This window comes from Ursus arctos, unplaced genomic scaffold (assembly GCF_023065955.2).
Source record: "Ursus arctos isolate Adak ecotype North America unplaced genomic scaffold, UrsArc2.0 scaffold_11, whole genome shotgun sequence".
Taxonomy (NCBI): domain Eukaryota; kingdom Metazoa; phylum Chordata; class Mammalia; order Carnivora; family Ursidae; genus Ursus; species Ursus arctos.
In genome coordinates this window covers 46,287,883-46,307,115 of record NW_026622775.1, presented here as the reverse complement: position 1 = coordinate 46,307,115, position 19,233 = coordinate 46,287,883, and the positions used below count along the sequence as shown (strand labels likewise).

At 41.1% G+C, this 19,233-nt stretch overlaps 1 protein-coding gene across 6 annotated transcripts in view; it reads right to left on the bottom strand.

The window, feature by feature from the left end:
- Nucleotides 1–19,233, bottom strand: part of FNIP2 (folliculin interacting protein 2) — a 132,628-nt gene that overhangs the window by 90,389 nt on the left and 23,006 nt on the right. For 2 of the 6 annotated variants that reach the window (XM_026499564.4, XM_026499565.4), the window contains exon 1: nucleotides 2,662–4,150. The exons of 3 other annotated variants lie outside the window; for them this stretch is intronic. In XM_026499564.4, coding sequence (XP_026355349.3) covers nucleotides 2,662–3,065 — 404 coding nt within the window. In that variant the 5' untranslated portion in view covers nucleotides 3,066–4,150. Of the gene's footprint in view, nucleotides 1–2,661; nucleotides 4,151–13,460; nucleotides 13,501–19,233 lie in introns of those variants that run through there. One more of the 6 variants, XM_048212156.2, reaches the window with a different exon arrangement.

Genomic DNA, 19,233 nt, shown 5'->3' with positions numbered 1-19,233 from the left:
AAGAAGCGATTATGGAAGACTATATACCCAGTTTCCTACCAGTTACTGGATTTGAGGTAAGTTTTAGAGAAGAATTTATTGATCAACCACTTAAAATGTTTCATCAAACTCTGCAGGTTTTCGTTGATTCTGGAGTTTTGTGAAATAAATGAAACGCCAATATCTGTCATTCTAAAGATTAAGGACAAAGGAAGTGATGTTAAGAACAACAGACTTCTATCCTGCAATGTTTCATTCTGCATGAACCATAACGGGAAAGATTAAAATGTTTCTTTCTGCACTGAACTGTGTCAGCTTTACACTGTGGCCAGTCACTGTTAGGTGTCCAACATGACATGACTCCTCTTGTATTTGTGGAATCTTTCTCTTCACCTTTAGAGTAACTGGAAAATCATGAGGAAAGACAGAAAAAAACAAAAACAACAACATAAAAAACAAAAAACAAAAACCTACTTATCAGTGTGATCAGCTAAGACCACCTAAAATTATTAATTTAAGATACCCAAGAGCAAAGAGGGAGTTGGAAGTCATACTTAACTGACTGCCTCCTGACTTGGACAAACAGGTAACTCGTGAACACTTTGGAGCCAGATCCTTACTTACAGTGTAAGCTCCTGTCAATAATTCACTCTACCCTTGAGACTGGCCCAAGTCCTAAAGAAATTCAGGAAACCAAACACAACACTGCAAATAATGAATACATTTTCAAGATCACAGAAAGGGGAAGAGAAAGTGTATGAGATCTACCAAGACAACTGGTCTTACTAGAAATGAATTCCAATTAATTGACAAGTATACGTCATCACCATACAGAATTTAAAAAAAAAAAAATCTCAGCACCAAAGAAGTAAATCTAAAGGAAGTTAAAATAAGAAAAGGCAATAATGGATATGAAATTTTTTTGTTGAAGTTTTGTTTAATTAAAAATGATTAAAATCCACTAAAGAATATTAAGCTCAGCAGAAGCTCATACAAAAATGTTTTCAAGTTAAAAAAAAAATTGTGTGGCCCTGAGTATTATTCTTATGTGGATGCTGTCTCCATCACCCCAAACACGTGTTTGGGGAATCTAGAACTGTAAGAATAACAAAAATAGGGACTACAAAAGGTCCTGATGCTACATCTTAGGATTTCAGAGGAAGAAAGGATTTTTTAAAAAATAATCTGAACCAACTTCACAGCCTAGGGTTAAAAGTGAGACCAGAAAAGCAAGGAGCCTCCCACATGGTTACAAGGCTCATGGGCAGCAGAGCTGGGTATCAAGATCAGGATCCAGACCGACTGGGTGCCAATCCATTACTCTTTCCTATCACTCAGCTGTCCTTTCCTGATAAGAAACAGATAAAAACAGATAGTATAAAAGTGAAATTCTTATCTGAACAAATGTATTTTTCTAATGTACCACATCATTCATTACCACTTCCTCCATAAATATCTCTCTTTAATTGAGTGGACAGCAAGTGACCCAACACCTATATAATTTCCACACTTCTCCCTAACTCTTCAATCAGCTGGGCTCTTATACTGGAGTAGCCTATACACTATTTTGTTAAGTTTCTACTAAAGAAAGATGATTTTTACACAACAGAAACTATATCCTGATTTTTAATCAACCAAGAAATGTATTGATGGATAAAGTTTATAACATGTTAACTGTAAGAAAACTGCTATAAAGAAAAAAAATAACATTTAAGTAAATTTAGAAACCTACTTTTACACTAACCATGAGAAGCAAGCTTAACTTTGTAACTTTGGCTCTCCTTCTACCTATCTGTATCAGATTTTGGAATGAAATGCAATTCTCGAAAGGATTTTTCCTTTTCCTTGATATGCAATAAAATTCTTTACAAATATGTTTCAGTTAAGAGCTATTACTAATTAATAAACTCTTCCAAAATGGATGACATAATCACCCTTAAATAATACAGCAAATACAATGTTCTCTTTATGTAAGCTGCATTATTAAAATCAGTTCAGCATAATACCATCCTTCTCATGAAAATAATTTTCCTGAAAACTGGACTCTCTCCCATCACCTTGCCTCCACCTACCATTCAAACTACAAAGTGAGAACTCCCAGTCCTGTGTCCCATCTACCAACTGCAGTGGTACTTCAGGACTGCAAGTCTTTCCTGATCATCTCTGTGAATAGTACTGTTCAAACTTCAACATAGGACAAGGACGTAACCATTTCTTGGAAGCTGCCTCCAGCATAAGTAACGAAAGTTAAGAAAGCAGATGGGCAAATAACCATGCCAGGATGCCTGGGTAGCTCGTGTCATGATCCCAGCATCCTTGGATGAGTCCCACATCAGGCTCCTTGCTCAGCAGGGAGCCTGCTTCTCCCTTTGCCTGCCACTCCCCCTGCTCGCGCTCACTTGCTCATGCTCTCTTTCTCTCTCTCTCTCTCTCTCTCTCTCACACACACACATGCACACACACATAAACAAATAAAATCTTAAAAAAAAAAACAAAAAACCATGCCTACACCTTTTCTATACAGGAAATGACTTGTTTCTACACACCCACCACCCACCCCATATCCTACTAAAAGTACTCTTGAAAAACAACTTTCGGATCAATATAATTTCATCTGTTTGGTACTCAATGATTTAAATAAGAATTTCTCTGAGACTTTAAAACATAACTAAAGTTTCAAACCTGTTGCTGAGTTCCGTGTGATCAATGCCCCTTCCTACCCTGGCACCTTTTCGATACTTTGTGCAAAAAAGTGCCTTGTAAGTCCTCCCAGCACCAGAACCGGCATTACACACGCATCTGGCTGAATCCTGCCAGCCTCTGGGCCGATTTGCTGTCTTCACCGAGCTGCCACACATCTTCCGGGTGGTTGAACTTTCTTCTGGTTTATCCTGACTATCGACATGGACCTGGGACACAAATGCTGAAGATTCTTTGTTGTTTGAGGGATACTTCACACTGACCAGCCGTCCTAAATAATCACCGTACTCCCTATACAGTAGGTGAGGCGAGCTACTTGGCAGCAGCCTACTAATTTCCTCTTTCAAAATGAAAAAAAAAGAAGAGAGAGAAAAAGGAACATTCATACGTTACGTAAATTAAGCCTGCCAAAGTATTAGGAAGTCAGATGTATCCATCACGTTATAAAATACGCTCTCAGCAGGACCATTATAAACAGACAAATCCAAATCCCACTTCCTACTTTTGTTCCTAAGCTTGTACTCCGGTCAGCAAAAGACAAAACACTCAACAGGTTGAGCAGCTTGGTCTGACTCATTCCATCTGTGCTCCCCTGTTGGAGATTAGGTAGTAGTCAATTAATTGGTCACAAGACCTATTCATATGGCTCTGGGCAAATGCAGTGACTTGCCTTCAGCAGCAAGGTTGCACTGACATTGGCCACACCACCCTCTTTAATGGCTCTCATGTGAGCAAGTGTCAGCTGACAGGTCTTACTCTGCAACCTTGCAAAACTCTACCCATAGCAAACGAGGGAGATGGTTACACACAACAAAGGTAGGGCTTAATGTACAGGAGGTGATGTGGGGGAGTGAGAGTAGGGACACGTCCTTGCTTTAATACTATGTAGATATGTAAGAAAAATTTTATACACACACACACATATACACATACGTAAGGAAAATAATAGTAAATGAGAAGCCATAAACCCTCCCACAACTCTTGCAATGAATTCCCAATTTCCTGGATCTGTTTAGGCCAAGAAAGCTCTGAACACCAGAACGCAAGGACAAGTAGTTCAGTTTTGAATTATGACACTAACATACTTCATCTGTAAAATGAAATACTGCTACAGAATCTGTATGATTTTTCCATAGTACTGAGGTCATGGAAAAAGTAATTTTTCTTTAAGAAGAAATAAAAAGCATAGGTCATTAAAATACTGGTCAGATCTTGAAAACTATAAGGGATTGTCTCAACTCCTTTTCCTCTTCCTCATCCTTGAATCTGGCTGAAGAAAATATTAATAGATCCCTAAAATCTGATGAACCGTTGGCTGGATCTCTAGTGTCAGGAGGATTTATATGTGTCTTTAAACATGGCAGCGAAGTATTTCACCCCACAAGTGTGAGAAAAATCTAATGATATCAGGGCAGAGGCCTCAATTACCTTAAGACATTATTATCCATATGACCTTAAGTTCCTTTATAACAAATGCAAAAAAGATCTTAAATACACCCCCCCCCGAGAAATAAAGATTGCAACACACCTACAACAATGACTAGACTTCTCTGTGCAGTAATAAACTGACAGTGCCAAGATAAAACCAGATTAGTAGAAAATGAATTCATTTTTCCAGGAAGGGGAACACATTTTGACCTTAAAGCTTAACTGTGTGGCCACCATGTGATCATGGGTTCTTCTTTTTTCCCCTGTCTTTAAAATCACTTTCTCTTTTTAACAGAGAATCAGAAACTCACTTATGCAAGCACTGTAACTCTTCCATTTTAGGCACAGGGCAGCCGGATGAGCAAAGGCTGAAAGGAAAGCCTCCTTTTGCCATTATCATGCCCACTTCATAAGCGACCCAAGTGAGGCCCCAAATCAGTGTCTCCAATTCACCTAGGGTTTACCTCCTCCAAAATCACAGGAGAAATGAAAGTATAGTTTGTCAAAAAGAAAACCACAGGCCCCAAAAGGTGTCTCTCCAGCCAGACCAAGTCATCAAAACGGAGCTTAGTAACTAAACTGTGGTTTCAATCTCCCCCAGCATTCTTCTTAACATGTCAATCAGGAATTTTCAGCTAAGCACCAATGAGGAATCTATCACCCGGGTCCCCTCCCCCAACCCCCATAAAGCAAATAGAGGTGATCTGCATAGTAAGACCCCTGCCCGCCCTTTCTTTTTTTTTTGCTTATACTTTTCTTGCTCCACCCTCCTTCCAATAAAAACTTTCCAGTTTGTACAACTCCTTGGAACACTCCTCTCCCTTTGCTAGGTGGGATACTGCTTGATTCATGAGTCATTCAATAAAGCCAATTAGATCTTCAAATTTACTCAGCTGAATTTTATCTTTTAACATGTTCAATGTTGATGGAGTAGGATCTGTAAAAATACCAAAATAACTGAATTTTATAAAATATGTAGAAATGCTCAGGGAACATATCCCATTTTTTATATGTGAAAAATAAGTTTTAAAACTGTAATCTCTAAAAAATATTTTTCTAGAACCTAATGAAAGAATATGAAACCCTCTTTTTATTTCTTCCTTGGGGGGAGGGGGGGTGTGGAGGCACAGAAGAAGAGGGAAAGAATTTTAACCAGGCTCCATGCCCAGCGTAGAGCCCAACGCAGAGCTCAATCTTACAACCCTGAAATCATAACCTGAGCCTAAATCAAGACCTGGACACTTACCAGACTGAGCCACCCAGGCACTCCATGAAACCCACTTTTTAAATACGTATTCTGAACAAATACTTAACCTAGTAGTGAGCCACAGAGCTGTTCGATCATCCTGATGTTTTACATTTTTTAAAGGCTTCAAATACTGTTATAAAAGGCAAATGCTATCCCCTATCCAGATGATGCAAACATTTTAAATGATCAGAACAATAAAGAGATAAAAATGACAACACAGTTACAAAGGATAATTGGATGAAATAAGGATTAAACTGCATTGGGAAACAGAAGCTAAAGCCTTTCGGTACGTTTCTTTCATTCAGCCAGCCATCTTTAACTAAACACTACACACCAGTCACCGTTTCTCCCTAAATTCAGTCAGCATACCTTTTACCCACCACTTCCTTGGTTGAGTGGTGCTCACACTACGCTCATGAACAGATTGCTGGACCTACCCCCAGGGTTTTGGATTCAGCAGAGCTGAGGTGGAGCCTGAGAATGCACATTTCCAACAAGTTCTGAGCATGCTGTTGCTGCTTGCCTGGGAACCACACATTTGAGAAACACTTCCTTGGTAAAAATTTCATTTTCCCCATGATGACTTCCTAGGCTGGAAGATCTTTTTCTCCTTGAATTCCTCTATGATTTTTTTAAAAAGATGTCTTTATTTTAGAGAGAGAGAGAATGTGAGAGGGGGAAGGGGCAGGCAGAGGGAGAAGAGAGAGAGAGAATCCTCCAGCAGACTCCCCCGAGCCCAGAGCCCTACAGGGGGCTCCATCCCAGGACCCTGAGATCATGACCTGAGCCGAAATCAAGAGTCGCAAGTTTAAACGACTGAGCCACCCAGGCGTCCCCCTCTATAATTTTTAACTGCTTTGCAACAGAGTAGTGTACATATCTTATGACCCTAACCAGATCATAAATTCTCTGAGTCTAAAAAGTGTGTTTTGACATTCATCTTTGTACCTCATATAGGTCTTACACTTGGTAGATGCTCAACAGGTTAACTTTGTGATAGCTTTAACGTAAATACTCAGTGGTATTAAACCTATGATACGAATCTACCTACAGCTAGCAGTGCGCTCCTTTTACAGTCTGAGGCATATTTTCTGCCCAAGAGGGTGCTTGTGCTTAACCGCATGCACTCTCGCTCATTTATTACAGCAAAAGTTCCTTTAGAAGTTCTAACATTTTGTGTTCAATCAATGCGACTCATGCAGTATAGTAACGTAAAGAAATTTAAAACTTGTAAAAAGTGAAAAAGCCACTTCCTCTGTCCCTCCCCTTAATAACCCTTAATTCCACAGCTCAAAATCTGATAAAACATAATAGAGATGTGTATCAAAACCACAACCATTGTACTTAAACGAGATGCCTCTATACCACTCCAATTTCCTTATGTTTAAATGCAAGTTTTTAAACTTCTTCGGTAAATGGAAAAACAAGTAATAATTATATCATCACAACCATTCTTCTGAGACATTATGAAACCACTTAAAAGCATAAAGTTGGGGGCGCCTGGGTGGCACAGCGGTTAAGCGTCTGCCTTCGGCTCAGGGCGTGATCCAGGCGTTATGGGATCGAGCCCCACATCAGGCTCCTCCGCTATGAGCCTGCTTCTTCCTCTCCCACTCCCCCTGCTTGTGTTCCCTCTCTCGCTGGCTGTCTCTCTCTCTGTCAAATAAATAAATAAAAAATCTTAAAAAAAAAAAAAAAGCATAAAGTTGAACAAAAATCAAAATGGCTGCACTAACACTTCAGCAAAGCTCGGTTTCAGTAACCTCTTCCCTCTATTCTGCAAACCTCCACTCCCCCCTTCTGAGCCTTTTGTTTCAGGAACCCAGTCCCACCCTAAAGAAATGACAAAGAGGGCTATTAGCCGGTGCACAGTTTCTGCCAAAACCAGCTAGAGCCTGTATTTCCCTATAAACCAACCCCCCCCCCAGCCCCTTCCCCAGGGCTGCTTGTACTTTTTGAAGGCCATAGTCTGCAGCAGCCTCCTTTGCCCAGCAAAGCGATAAAGCTATTGTTCCTCTTTATCCCAAATTTGTCTTCATGTTGTATTTTGGCTCCAAAGCATGGAGGTCAGTTTTCAACAACAATCAGAGCAGCTCATACAGTAGCTAAGAGAAAGGTAATCTTCAGATCTTCAGTGCCCCCAAATTCTGTTCTGTCCCTCAATCTGATCTTCCTTTTTTCTCAATCTTCCCTTTCCTGAAATGACATCATACTCATGTAGGTACCCATCCTATGACTCATTATCACGCTGGACATCCTGATCTTAAATACTAACTAACAATACGTAGAAAATTTATCATCATCCCTATTTGCAATGCTACTCATGGTAAAGTTCTCTATTTCCTTCACACAGTTGGGCCCTGTTTCCCCATTTAGGAAAATATCTGCAGTCTCTGCCTGGACTCCCACACTCCACCTGCAGTTCAATGCATTGACCGGAACTGCTGCTGTCCCCACAGATACTTTCACAATGCACATGAACTTTATCAGCTGTTAGAGGGGAGGATTAGGGAAGTGTGGAAGTATGGTGAGGTCACATGACAGATGTAAGGAAGGAAGACGACTGGTTCAACCTTTTTTTTTTTTTTTTTTTTTTTAAGTAAACTCTACCCCCCAACATGGGGCTCGGACTCACAACCAGGAGATCAAGAGTCACATGCTCTACTACTGACAGAGCCAGCCCGGTGCCCATGGTTCAACTTTTTTTTTTTTTAAAGATTTTATTTATTTATTCGACAGAGATAGAGACAGCCAGCGAGAGAGGGAACACAAGCAGGGGGAGTGGGAGAGGAAGAAGCAGGCTCACAGCAGAGGAGCCTGACGTGGGGCTCGATCCCATAACGCCGGGATCACGCCCTGAGCCAAAGGCAGACACTTAACCGCTGTGCCACCCAGGCGCCCCATCATGGTTCAACTTTTTAACCTATATGTGTATTACTTCCAATCTCATAGCCAGTACTAAGTAGTCCTAGAGAAGAGTGCTAAGTTTGAGAGTCCAGAAATGGTGTTAAGTATCATTCGGAATACACAAGGCCACTATATGGTACTGAGGATACTAGTCCAATCCCTTTTTTTGCCATTGGCCAAAATCTCTAATCAACCCGAACACTATTTCCTGTTGTGCCCAGACTCCTCTGCAAATGCTTTCTTCTTATTATTAACATATAATGTATTACTTGTTTCAGGGGTACAGGTCTGTGATTCATCAGTCTTACACAATTCACAGCGCTCACCATAGCACATACCCTCCCCAGTGCCCATCACCCGGCCACCCCATCCCTCCCACCCACCTCCACTCCAGCAACCCTCAGTTTGTTTCCAGAAATTAAGAGTCTCTTATGGTTTGTCTCCCTCTCTGGTTTCTTCTTGTTTCATTTTTTCCTCTCTTCCGCTATGATCCTCTGCCTTGTTTCTCAAATTTCACATATCAGTGAGATCATGTGATAATTGTCTTTCTCTGACTGACTTATTTTGCTTAGCATAATACCCTGTAGTTCCATCCACGTTGTTGCAAATAACAAGATTTCATTTTTTGATGGCTGCATAATATTCCATTGTATATATATCTACCACATCTTCTTTATCCATTCATTTATCGATGGACATCTCGGCTCTTCCCATAGTTTGGCTATTGTGGATATTCTGCAAATACTTTCAATGCAGTGTTCCAGGGACCCACTGCAGCTCAAAAGATTTGGTATCTGAGGAAAAATCCATTCCCATACCTGATTTAGAGTCGGGACAATTAAAGTCAGGAAGGTTTCGGGTAAGCATGCATTTCTTCATTCCCTTGACTTCACACTCTTCAGGTGATAAAAACAGTGACCACTATATGTAATGAAAAATTAACTCGAAAGTCACAAATGAGAGAGAAAAAATGAAGGCCTAACATCGTTCCCAAAAAATCCAGTCTAATTATTCTTATCTACTATATCTTTCTCTAAAGAATCGTTCTCTGGGGCTCCTGGGTGGCTCAGTCAGTTAAGCGTCCAACTCCTGATTTCAGCTCCGGTCATGATCTCGGGGTCATGGGATGGAGCCCTGCATCGGGCTCTGAGCTCTGTGTAGAGTCTGCTTGTCCTTCTCCCTCTGCTCCTGCCCTCCCCCACCCGCCCCCCACTCAGGAGCTCTCTCACTCTCTATCTCTAAAAAAAAATAAATAAAATCTTAAAAAAAAAAAAAAGAATCTTTCACTGCCTATTCACATTACCTTAGTGAGAAAAAAAGAACAGTAAATGGAGGGCAGGGAGTGGGGCTCCTGATCCTCAGCTACTACAACAGACCCTCCTTTTACCGGGTAATTCCCTCTCTTCCATCAAACCGCTTCCACATCCACACGCAACTGATCACGAGCCTTTTTGCCAGTTGTTTTCAAAGCACGATCCCCAGAAGGAGACACAAAAAGGTTATGAGATGCTGGCAAACTGCTATTCCTTATACAGGTGCTGGTGCTGCGAATATGTAGCAAGCAGAACACGTATACTTTTCTGTATCTTATAGTTCAATTTGAAGTTTATTTTTTTTTAAGATGTTTAAAATTTATTTGAGAAAGAGAGTGTAAAGTGGGGGGAGGGCAGAGGAAAAGGAAGAAGCAGACTCCCAGCTGAGCAGGGAGCCCGAAGTGGGGCTCGATCCCAGGACCCTGAGATCATGACCTGAGCTGAAGGTTGACGCTTAACCGACTCAGACATCCAGGTGCCCCAAAGTTTATTTTTTTTTAATAAAAGGCACTCATGCTAGGCTAGCACAAACGGACTAAGGCAAGGGGATGAGACAGCTTTCTTGAAGAAGTGTGTTTTCGGGGAATGGGCTTTAGAAACAGATAAACAGATCCAGGATTAACACTAAGTCTGTCGGTATTTGGTTGTTTTCAGATCACGAACAGCTCCCCAAACCTAAGGAGCAGCCCATCCTCACAATACCTGTTCAGTATGCAATCAGAAAATAATACACCTGCCCTAACACCATCTCAACTTAACTGACAAGCTCAGCACTCCGGAAATTTGGCAAAATGTACAAACTCAGTCACGCAAGGTAGATAATAACCAGCTAGGTTTATTAAGTGCTTATTCTACACGCGAGGCATTGTTCTAGCATGTTTCATTTGATCACAGGAAGCTGATAGCTCTAATATCTTCTTTTAACAGAGGAAGAGAATGGAGCACAGAAAGGTTAAGGAACTGGTCCAAAGTATGCAGCTTGTCAGAGGCAGAGCCAGAATGTAAGTCCAGGCATCCCTGCTCAGGAGCGAGCCCCACCACTCCTCACACCACTCTGGTCAGAGGGAGGTCACAATGGCACCTGACCATCTGAGGACGGATTTAGGAAGAGGTTAGGGAGGAGGCAGTTGAATATCACTGACTGTCAAATTAAGGCAAATTCTTTCTCCTACATCCCGAACCCCACACCACTTAGGATGTTTAGATTCTCACTAATTTGGTTCTCTGTGAGGACAAGGCCTCAGTCATGTGCACTGTGGGTGACTAAGTCTCTTGTCAGACACCTTGCCATGAACCATGCCCTGCTGTCTCGTAAACAATCCCTGTCCCGGAGCCAAGCACACCAGCTATCCCACAGGATGCCTGCTCTGCCCTCCTCTCTTGACCCTGTCCAGTTCAGGACTTTGGCTGACGGACAGACTCCTAAGCAGAGCGATTTCTTGATACACAAAAAGTTAGCTCAAATGTACAATAAAATCAACCAGTATTACTTCTGTGACTTAAAATGAGGAACTACCTGGGAGACAATTTAGCTTTCAGATTTAGATAAAAGTTACATGAAAATTCAGGATGATCTTGCAGTATGTAATTATAATACAGATTATTTTCCATTCCTATATACCCACACTTTGGAAAACAAAGCATCTGTTATCCAGCACCGAAGAGCAACTGACAGAATGAATGAATGAGTGACAGGTCTTCAAGAAATCTGTGAAACACAGAAAAATTCTTTTTTTTAAAAGATTTTATTTGTTTATTTAAGACAGAGCAAGAGGGAGCACCAGCAGGGGGAGGGGCAGAGGGAGAGGCAGGCTCCCTGCTCAGCAGGGAGCCTGATGTGGGACTTGATCCCAGGACTCCGGGATCATGATCTGAGCCAAAGGCAGAGGCTTAACCGACTAAGCCACCCAGGCACCCCCAGAAAATTCTTATGTTACAAAGTTAAATAAAAAGAACGAGATACAAAATTATATATGTACTTTTGATAACAAGTGTGCTTTTAAGAAACCAAACCTAGAAAAAAGAACAGGAAAGAAGTATCAGAACATCTTTGAATGGCAAGACTAAGAATGCTTTTCCTTTTATTTTTCTCTACTTTCCATTTTTGGGTATGTATTATTTACAAACAATGGGTACAGCTACTTTATTTTTTAAATCCTTGCTGCCAAACCAGTAATGATCACTTGATTTCTTTATTCTATAACAATTCTGCAGGCTTTATTGTAAGGAAATTGTCAGAGTCAAAACAATTTCAGACAGCTGAAAGGAAAAGCACAGCATTCACCCTGCAAGAGTGCAATTCTACTCACACTATTTGTCCTTCAACATAATTGCTATCATTAAGATTTATATAAGCCAGCAAAAAGTACATAGCTGCAGCTATATGCTCTTTTACAATATCTGACTAAAAACAAAACTCCCCAATTTCCCTTTATTTGGAGACTTAGTTTTAGTACCTAGCAGCAATACAATATACATAACAATGACAGGATTTTTAAGCTACACACATTACACTTTTTTTTTTTTAAGTGCTATTCAAAAGGCTATCTAACCAAGTACCAGCATGCTTACAACATAGATAAGGAAAAGAAAGATGAGACTCCAGGAGATCTCAACCTAATAAATGAAACAGTGGCTCTGAGGATGAGAGTTACAATACAACTGTGGCTGTACCAATTTCATATCTAAACTTTAATGTGAAAAAGAGGGGCCAGGCCTGCTAATTCATGGTTGTAAGGCTCTGCTGTGTTAACTCCCCACCCACAAGAAGGGGCACTGCTTGTTTTTTTGTCAAATGATTCACCCTTTGTGGAATCAGCTAGATAACCAGCAATTTAGATAAAAACTTTAAAAACTTTTATCACTTCTTTTTTTTAAAGGTCATTATCAGACCTCAATCTACAATCCTTTTTCCTTATGCATGATTTTTACAACTCATCCCCCCAAGTTTCACTGAAATTAATAACCACACAATTCCTTTTAAGATTTCCTAAAGTTAGAAACATATTAGCAACAAAATATTACACAACTTTTAAAGTTTAACTCTGATGTCCATCTGGGCTCTCTCTAGCATTTGGACCTTAGCATAAGTATCAGCAGTCCAGACCTGCTTAAGAAGTTGGAGGGGAGGGGGGTGGGGGAATGGGATAGACTGGTGATGGGTAGTAAGGAGGGCACGTATTGTATGGTGCACTGGGTGTTATACGCAACTAATGAATCATCGAACTTTGCATCAGAAACCAGGGATGTACTGTATGGTGACTAACATAATAAAAAAACATTAAAAAAAAAAAAAAGAAGTTGGAAACGGAGCTACTGGGCTGGGGCCATCATCTCTGAAATCATTCACAGGTCTCTGATTCTCTGCAAAGCATGTGAGCAGGGCACCCAGTTACAAAGAAAAGAACAGGAGTCTGACCACAACTGAGGGAAGGTGGGGCCAGGGACTTGGAGTCCCAGGGACACTCGGATGGCCTGGCCAGCCACCCAGACTGCAGAGGGGGCGGCGGCAGCAGCGGTGGCAGCGGGTGCCTGTAGTACTATGTGTCTGAGCTAATAAAATGGCTGAAGAGGCAAGACAACGTGGGGCTCCCTGCTCCCCCACCCCCAGGATGCTGCCAACTGTCCCTCTCCACCCCCTGGGGCACAGAGATTATTTATAAAGTCTTGAAATCTGGAGTGTCTTTTGGGGGGCACCACTGTCTGCCCCTGGGGTCCTTTTTTATTTCCTGGAAAATCACTCATGAGACTGCTGTCCTCTCTGCTGGAGGCATACGCCCCAGCCCCTGCACCACCTCTGCCGCTACCTGGGCAAGAGTAAGGGGGCGGGGGGGGCACAGTACCTATAATTATTAAATATGAATTCAATTTTTTTAAAAACATACCTTGAAGAGTGGCTGCGGAAATTCCAATTCAACACATTGGCTCAGTCTACCTATTTGACCAAAAATGGCTCTGTGTTATTGCCAGTGTTCAGTGTTCCCACTCTCCCCATCAAAACTGTCACTATTCTTACCAAACTGCATGATTCATGAGAAGCACACTAGGAAAAAATACCTAGTGGAGAACTCTCAGCTATCGCCACCCTCCTTCCATTTGGATGTATATTTATAACATAAGGAAACTTTTCTGTTGATGCTTTGGAACAGAATCAGCCTGGATTACTCCAAGTCTAAGTCCTAAAATGCTGTCAGTATTGAGACAGAAGCTCACAGGCCCAAACCACAACTAAAGGCCCAGCCACCCGGCTGAGCAGTAAGACCCTCTGCAATAAGCCTTCTCATTGTTCTGTATCTTCTTTTTAAATTTTTTAAAAGATTTTCTTTTAATTTTTAAGTAAACTCCACACCCAACATGGGGCCCAAACTCACGACCCAGAAATCAAGAGCTGCATACTCTACCGACTGGGCCAGCCAGGCAGCCTGGTTCTGCATCTTCTTATATGCCTTGTTCCATTCAGGTCAACTAACCTGTGTCCCATACTAGGCTGGTCTCTGAGTCTTCCTGCCAAAGAGTTTCATTGTAAAAAGGCCTTTCTCTCCCTCTCTCTTATATTTATAACATTTTAGAAAACATTTTTGACCATTTGTAATTTTTTTGACATGTATAACATGAGGATACAACTATCTCATAGAGGAATAAATAATTCAATCAAATTACTGTAAATGGCATTACACCAACAATAACTATTATTATTCTATTATAGCCACTGGGATAATTCTGGAATTACTATGAGTTATTCGTTAATCTGTGCTGTAATTAAATAAAATAGCAAATGGGATTAAACAAAATAAAAAGCACATGACACTCTTCCACAATTTATAAAGATATTTCCCTGGTTTTGCAGAATAGTTTACTAACTTGCCTTCAATACATGCTATCTAAAGACTTAGGTACTCCATTTATTTATCCTTTCAAATATTTGATGTGTCAGGCAGGCCCTGTCCGGGATGCAGATGATACCGAGAAAAATGGTATTAGCGTGCTACCAGTCTCAAGGCAGATACGGTGATGGTGTAACAGGGCTACAGTGTTGTGGGTTTGGGGGTACTTATTAGAAGTACCCAAAGCACTAAGGCCCTCTCTTCACTCACCACTGGTGACAGGAAAGCTAGAGAAGGGGAAGAAGTTTTATCTGGAGCGCGTGGTGCTTCTGGCTCCCTGTTGACCCCTGCCTATAGAGATATGGCAGCCTACACCACAACCTCCACCCCTACCGTCCTGGCAGTGACAGATACTAAAAAAGTCGCTTGGGAGTGGATAGAAATCAACTTATGAGAAGAGAAAGCTGGGAAATGAGAGGCTGGGAAAAGATATTCAGCTCTGAATCAGCAGACTCTCATTTCTCTGAGTCAGTTCCTCATGACAAGGCTGAGTACTAGGAACCCAGCAGATGCCAGCAGCCAGATGAGCAGTCACCGTCAGCAGTGTCTCTGCTGAGAGGGCGTCATACTAGGGAAAAGAATGCTGGACTAGAAGGAGAGAGCTATATCTAGCTCTGGCATAGTCATTCACTAGCCACATGACCCCAAGGAAAGATACTCAGCCTCTCTGAGCCTCAGTTTCCCCAGCTGGAAATAAATGGGTGATGGTGATACTTATCCCACCTATCTTAAAAGGACGTTAGAAATATTAAATGTGAGCAGGTGAAAGTCCCTCTGAAAAACTGTACAGCTCTAAGCAAATGTGAGGGTTTTTTTAATATGCACGTGTCTAAAAGTACTCACTGTCCTATTTGAGTTGCTACACTCATAGATGACTGCATTGTATTTATACAACATGAAGCCAAGATAAATAACTTTGGCCACAGTGACATCTGGCAAATAATAATTTTATCCAAGAAAGTCAGTCACCTCTCCACCCCCCTACCCTAAATCATGGCCAATTCTCTGGAAGTTCCAGGCCATTAAGCCCTCTAAAATAGACTCATTGCAAAGTCCCTTGGGAGAAATAAACTCTAGAACGAATTAATGCAACAGCTAGAAAATTGTATCTTCAAAATAATTAGCTTTCAAATTAACATAAGGCATTCTTCCCTCCACTGATAAATTCCTTTTCCGCCTCCTCTATACTTTCAATCATACCAATTCCCCTCCTAAAGTACCTTTCCTCTAATTCTCCAAGTCAAATCCTCAAAATTTTTTCAGGACCCAAACCAAGGGCCATCTACCCCATAAAAACTTCCCACAATGACCCTTTTCTGAAGACGTTTCAACATGTATAAAGGGAAGACAAAAGGGACTCTATACACAATGTTTTGAAGGATTCTCTATTTGTTTCTTGGAGTACAGAATCTCCCACAAACCATGGTTCAGCTTTTCCCACTGGCTGCACCTTAGAACAACAGTCCCTGTCTCTTACACACTGCCGCGGTCATGGTGTAAAAAAGAACAGCCGCAGGTCATGCACAATTCCCACAAAAGAACACACGCGGAAGTGGTGTTTATCCAAAGTACCCCTGAATCTGCATTTTTGTAATAAAAAAGTTCCCAGATTTGAATGCTTTGTCACTACTGGAAGGTACAAATCTCTCCTCGTACCTCATCACATACAGAATGTTAGAAGGTCTGTTAGGAACTTCTAAACCGAATGATAAACTTCTTGAGGACACGCACACCACATCTTTACTTTCTTTTGTGTTTCACTTGAGTAGCTCAGCTAACGCTGAGCAGAGTAAATGGTGCTTAAGTTAGAACTAACCTCTTTTCTGGCATATTTACTAAAAGGCTGCTTGACAAAATAGCTGTTCACCTAAATTATGAAAACAGTCACTCTCTCAGGGAAAACAAAACTCCTACACTACAGCTCAAGGTGACACAGATTCAAATGTTCCTTTGAAAAATAGTTACACATTTAAAAATCTGACTGTATTTGATTAGTCCAAAACACAATCTAATGGTAATCCTGCTATCAGTTCTTAAAGGGATTCAGTTATATTCCATCCAGTAGAACTGTCGTGAGCACTGACTTTATTTATAACAGGAGAGTTTCCAAAGAAAAAGAAAAAACTTCTTAGGGGGAAGTTTTCTTAGCAGGGAGAATTTCTAGTATTCATGACAGTACTTCTTTGTTTAAAAGAGCCACATTCAGGTACATTGGCAACTTCAATGGCCTTAGAAATACAAGTGGACCCCAAAATGTGGTCTTTAGAAGCAGTACCATCTAATAGTCATTTTCAAATTATTCCCAGGAAATTTAAAGGGGCGCAATGAAACACTGCCCATCAGAAATATACTGCAAGCCCCATATACAATTTAAAATTTTCTAATACCCACATTTTTTTAAGATTTTAAGTAATCGCTACACCCAATGTGGGGCTCAAACTCACCACCCTGAGAACAAGAATCACATGCTCTACCAACTGAGCCAGCCAGGCACCCCTCTGGTACCCACATTTTACCAAAGCAAAAAGAAACAGGTGCAGTGAGTTTTAACAATTTATGTTATTTAGCCACAATATATACAATCCTATCTCAACACGTAATCAATGTAAAAATTAATGAAGTATTTTCCATTCTTTTTTTCCACACTAAGTCTTTGAAAGCCAATGTGAATTTTATACTTCAAGAACATCTCAATTCAGACTAGTCACATCTCAAGTGTCCACCAGCCACATGTGGCTACCCAGATGAGACGCACAGCTCTAGAAAACTCTTGAGAAGAATTACAGTGGTGGCATATGTATACGATTTGCCTCTCCTTCATTTCCAAACCCCATCAAAATGACCAAAGAGAAAAAAGACAAACCTAAGCTGGTGGCCAGTGGGAAAATTTGGAAGACAAGCGTCAGAGTCAGAGTGTCCACAATTGTCAGTGAAACCTTACTGTCAAGGGGAAGCTGGCTCACTCCCAGCCCCCACGCAAACAGAACTGAGAGGAATCATTACCTCTATTTACCAGACAGTAAGTGCGCACATTCGCCAATCTCAAATGCCGTAATAATGAAAATCACAGGACAAGGGAAATGTAAATTGAAGAATTTGGGTCACCAAGAGATAACAGAGAAAACTCTGGAAGTATAACATCAACCTATCTCCTCTACAGAAGAAAAAGGATCTCATGACAATTAGTCAACACTTTGGAGCAACTCTTGACCATTCACCCCATTTCTCTCCTCCTCTCCCTAAATCTAATCAACAAACAAATCTTGTTGATTCTTCCTCCTGTCCTTCCCATGGTACAAAGAGGGTGGGGCTTGTAAACCAAAGAAGTGTATTGTACTCTGTGCAGGAAAGAACCTTGCCACTCATTTGATCCTCTGCATAGGCCTCTTTATACCTGCTTTTACACCTGGACTTTTAAGATTCCTGGATCATGTCTCAGGGCTCTTGGACTCTCTGGAAGCATGCACATGGTTACACCCCCTGGGCACTGAAATTACCTTTGTTAGCTCTCTGGGCTCTTTGATCACTATATCATCCCTTGGGAACTCAACATTCCTTCCCATGAATGGTCGATCCAACAACAAACGTGCTGTTCTCTGCCTTCTTTAAAAACAGCCTTGATATCTAGCCCCACCCATTTTCCAATATGACTTTGACAACAACCTCCTATTCTTACAGCTATCTTATTCCCTCCAAGCCTGACCTCTGACTTTACATAATCTTCCAGTTTCTTCCTGTACCAAGCCTACTCTGGCTTACTTCTTTATCTTTCAAGCCCTACAAGTCATCACTTTGATTCCCCCCTCATCATTCCCTCAGTTGGAACAGCCCCCCAAACTCAGAATCAGTTGCCCATTTACCTTTTCCACTCTAAAGGTGATGGACGCTGCACAGTACTTCCACTGTACAATTGAGTCTCACTATTTGCAGTACTTCTGTTCTATAAAGTCTCTGCGATAACTGAATTAGTAAATAATGAACCATCGCTCTTAGGGGAAATACCGGGTTAGGTTCCTGCAAGCCTTGTGGCCACAATGTTTTCATCAATTGATTAATACTTAATATCGTTTTGTGTGTGTTTCTGCTTAAAGATACCTTAATATATATATTGTTGTTTTATTAACATTGGAATCACCGTCAATGGCACTGTAACTCATCACTGAAGGAAGCTTACCTAACACACAGATGGTCTCTATAAGCACAGTATATCACAGCCTTCTTGCCTTAGGAACGCTAGACAGCACTTCAGCCCTATGCTTTGGGAGCATTTCAAACAGCAAAATCACCAACAACAAGCACAAAGATGCAAAACAAAAACAAACCAAACAAAAAAACCCAACCTCAACACTAAATAAAGGGACTGAGAAAGCAACAACAACAACAACACTTGTTTATAGTATGAGAGCTGATAGAAGAAGGCTGTGCTGCCTGACCTCTGCTGGGAACACGCACATCAGGCAACTCTAGTATTTTACTGCTCTGTGGATGTCCCTGAATGACCATAAAAGCACCACAAGTATGACTTTGGTGTTATAAACAAATTTTAGTGAGTAGGAGAATACACAAACCTGGAATCCACAAATAATGAAGATGGACTGCACTTAGTACCTGACTGGGCTTTCGTTACCATTTCCTCTGCTAAACTGTAACCTCCCTGAAAGCAGATCATGTTTCAATCCTCCATTTCTTCCCAGAAACTAGCACAGTGCTTGACATACAGAAACCACTTACCCACGTTCACCTTTGCTTCCTATGAGAAAAACCTTTGTTTTTT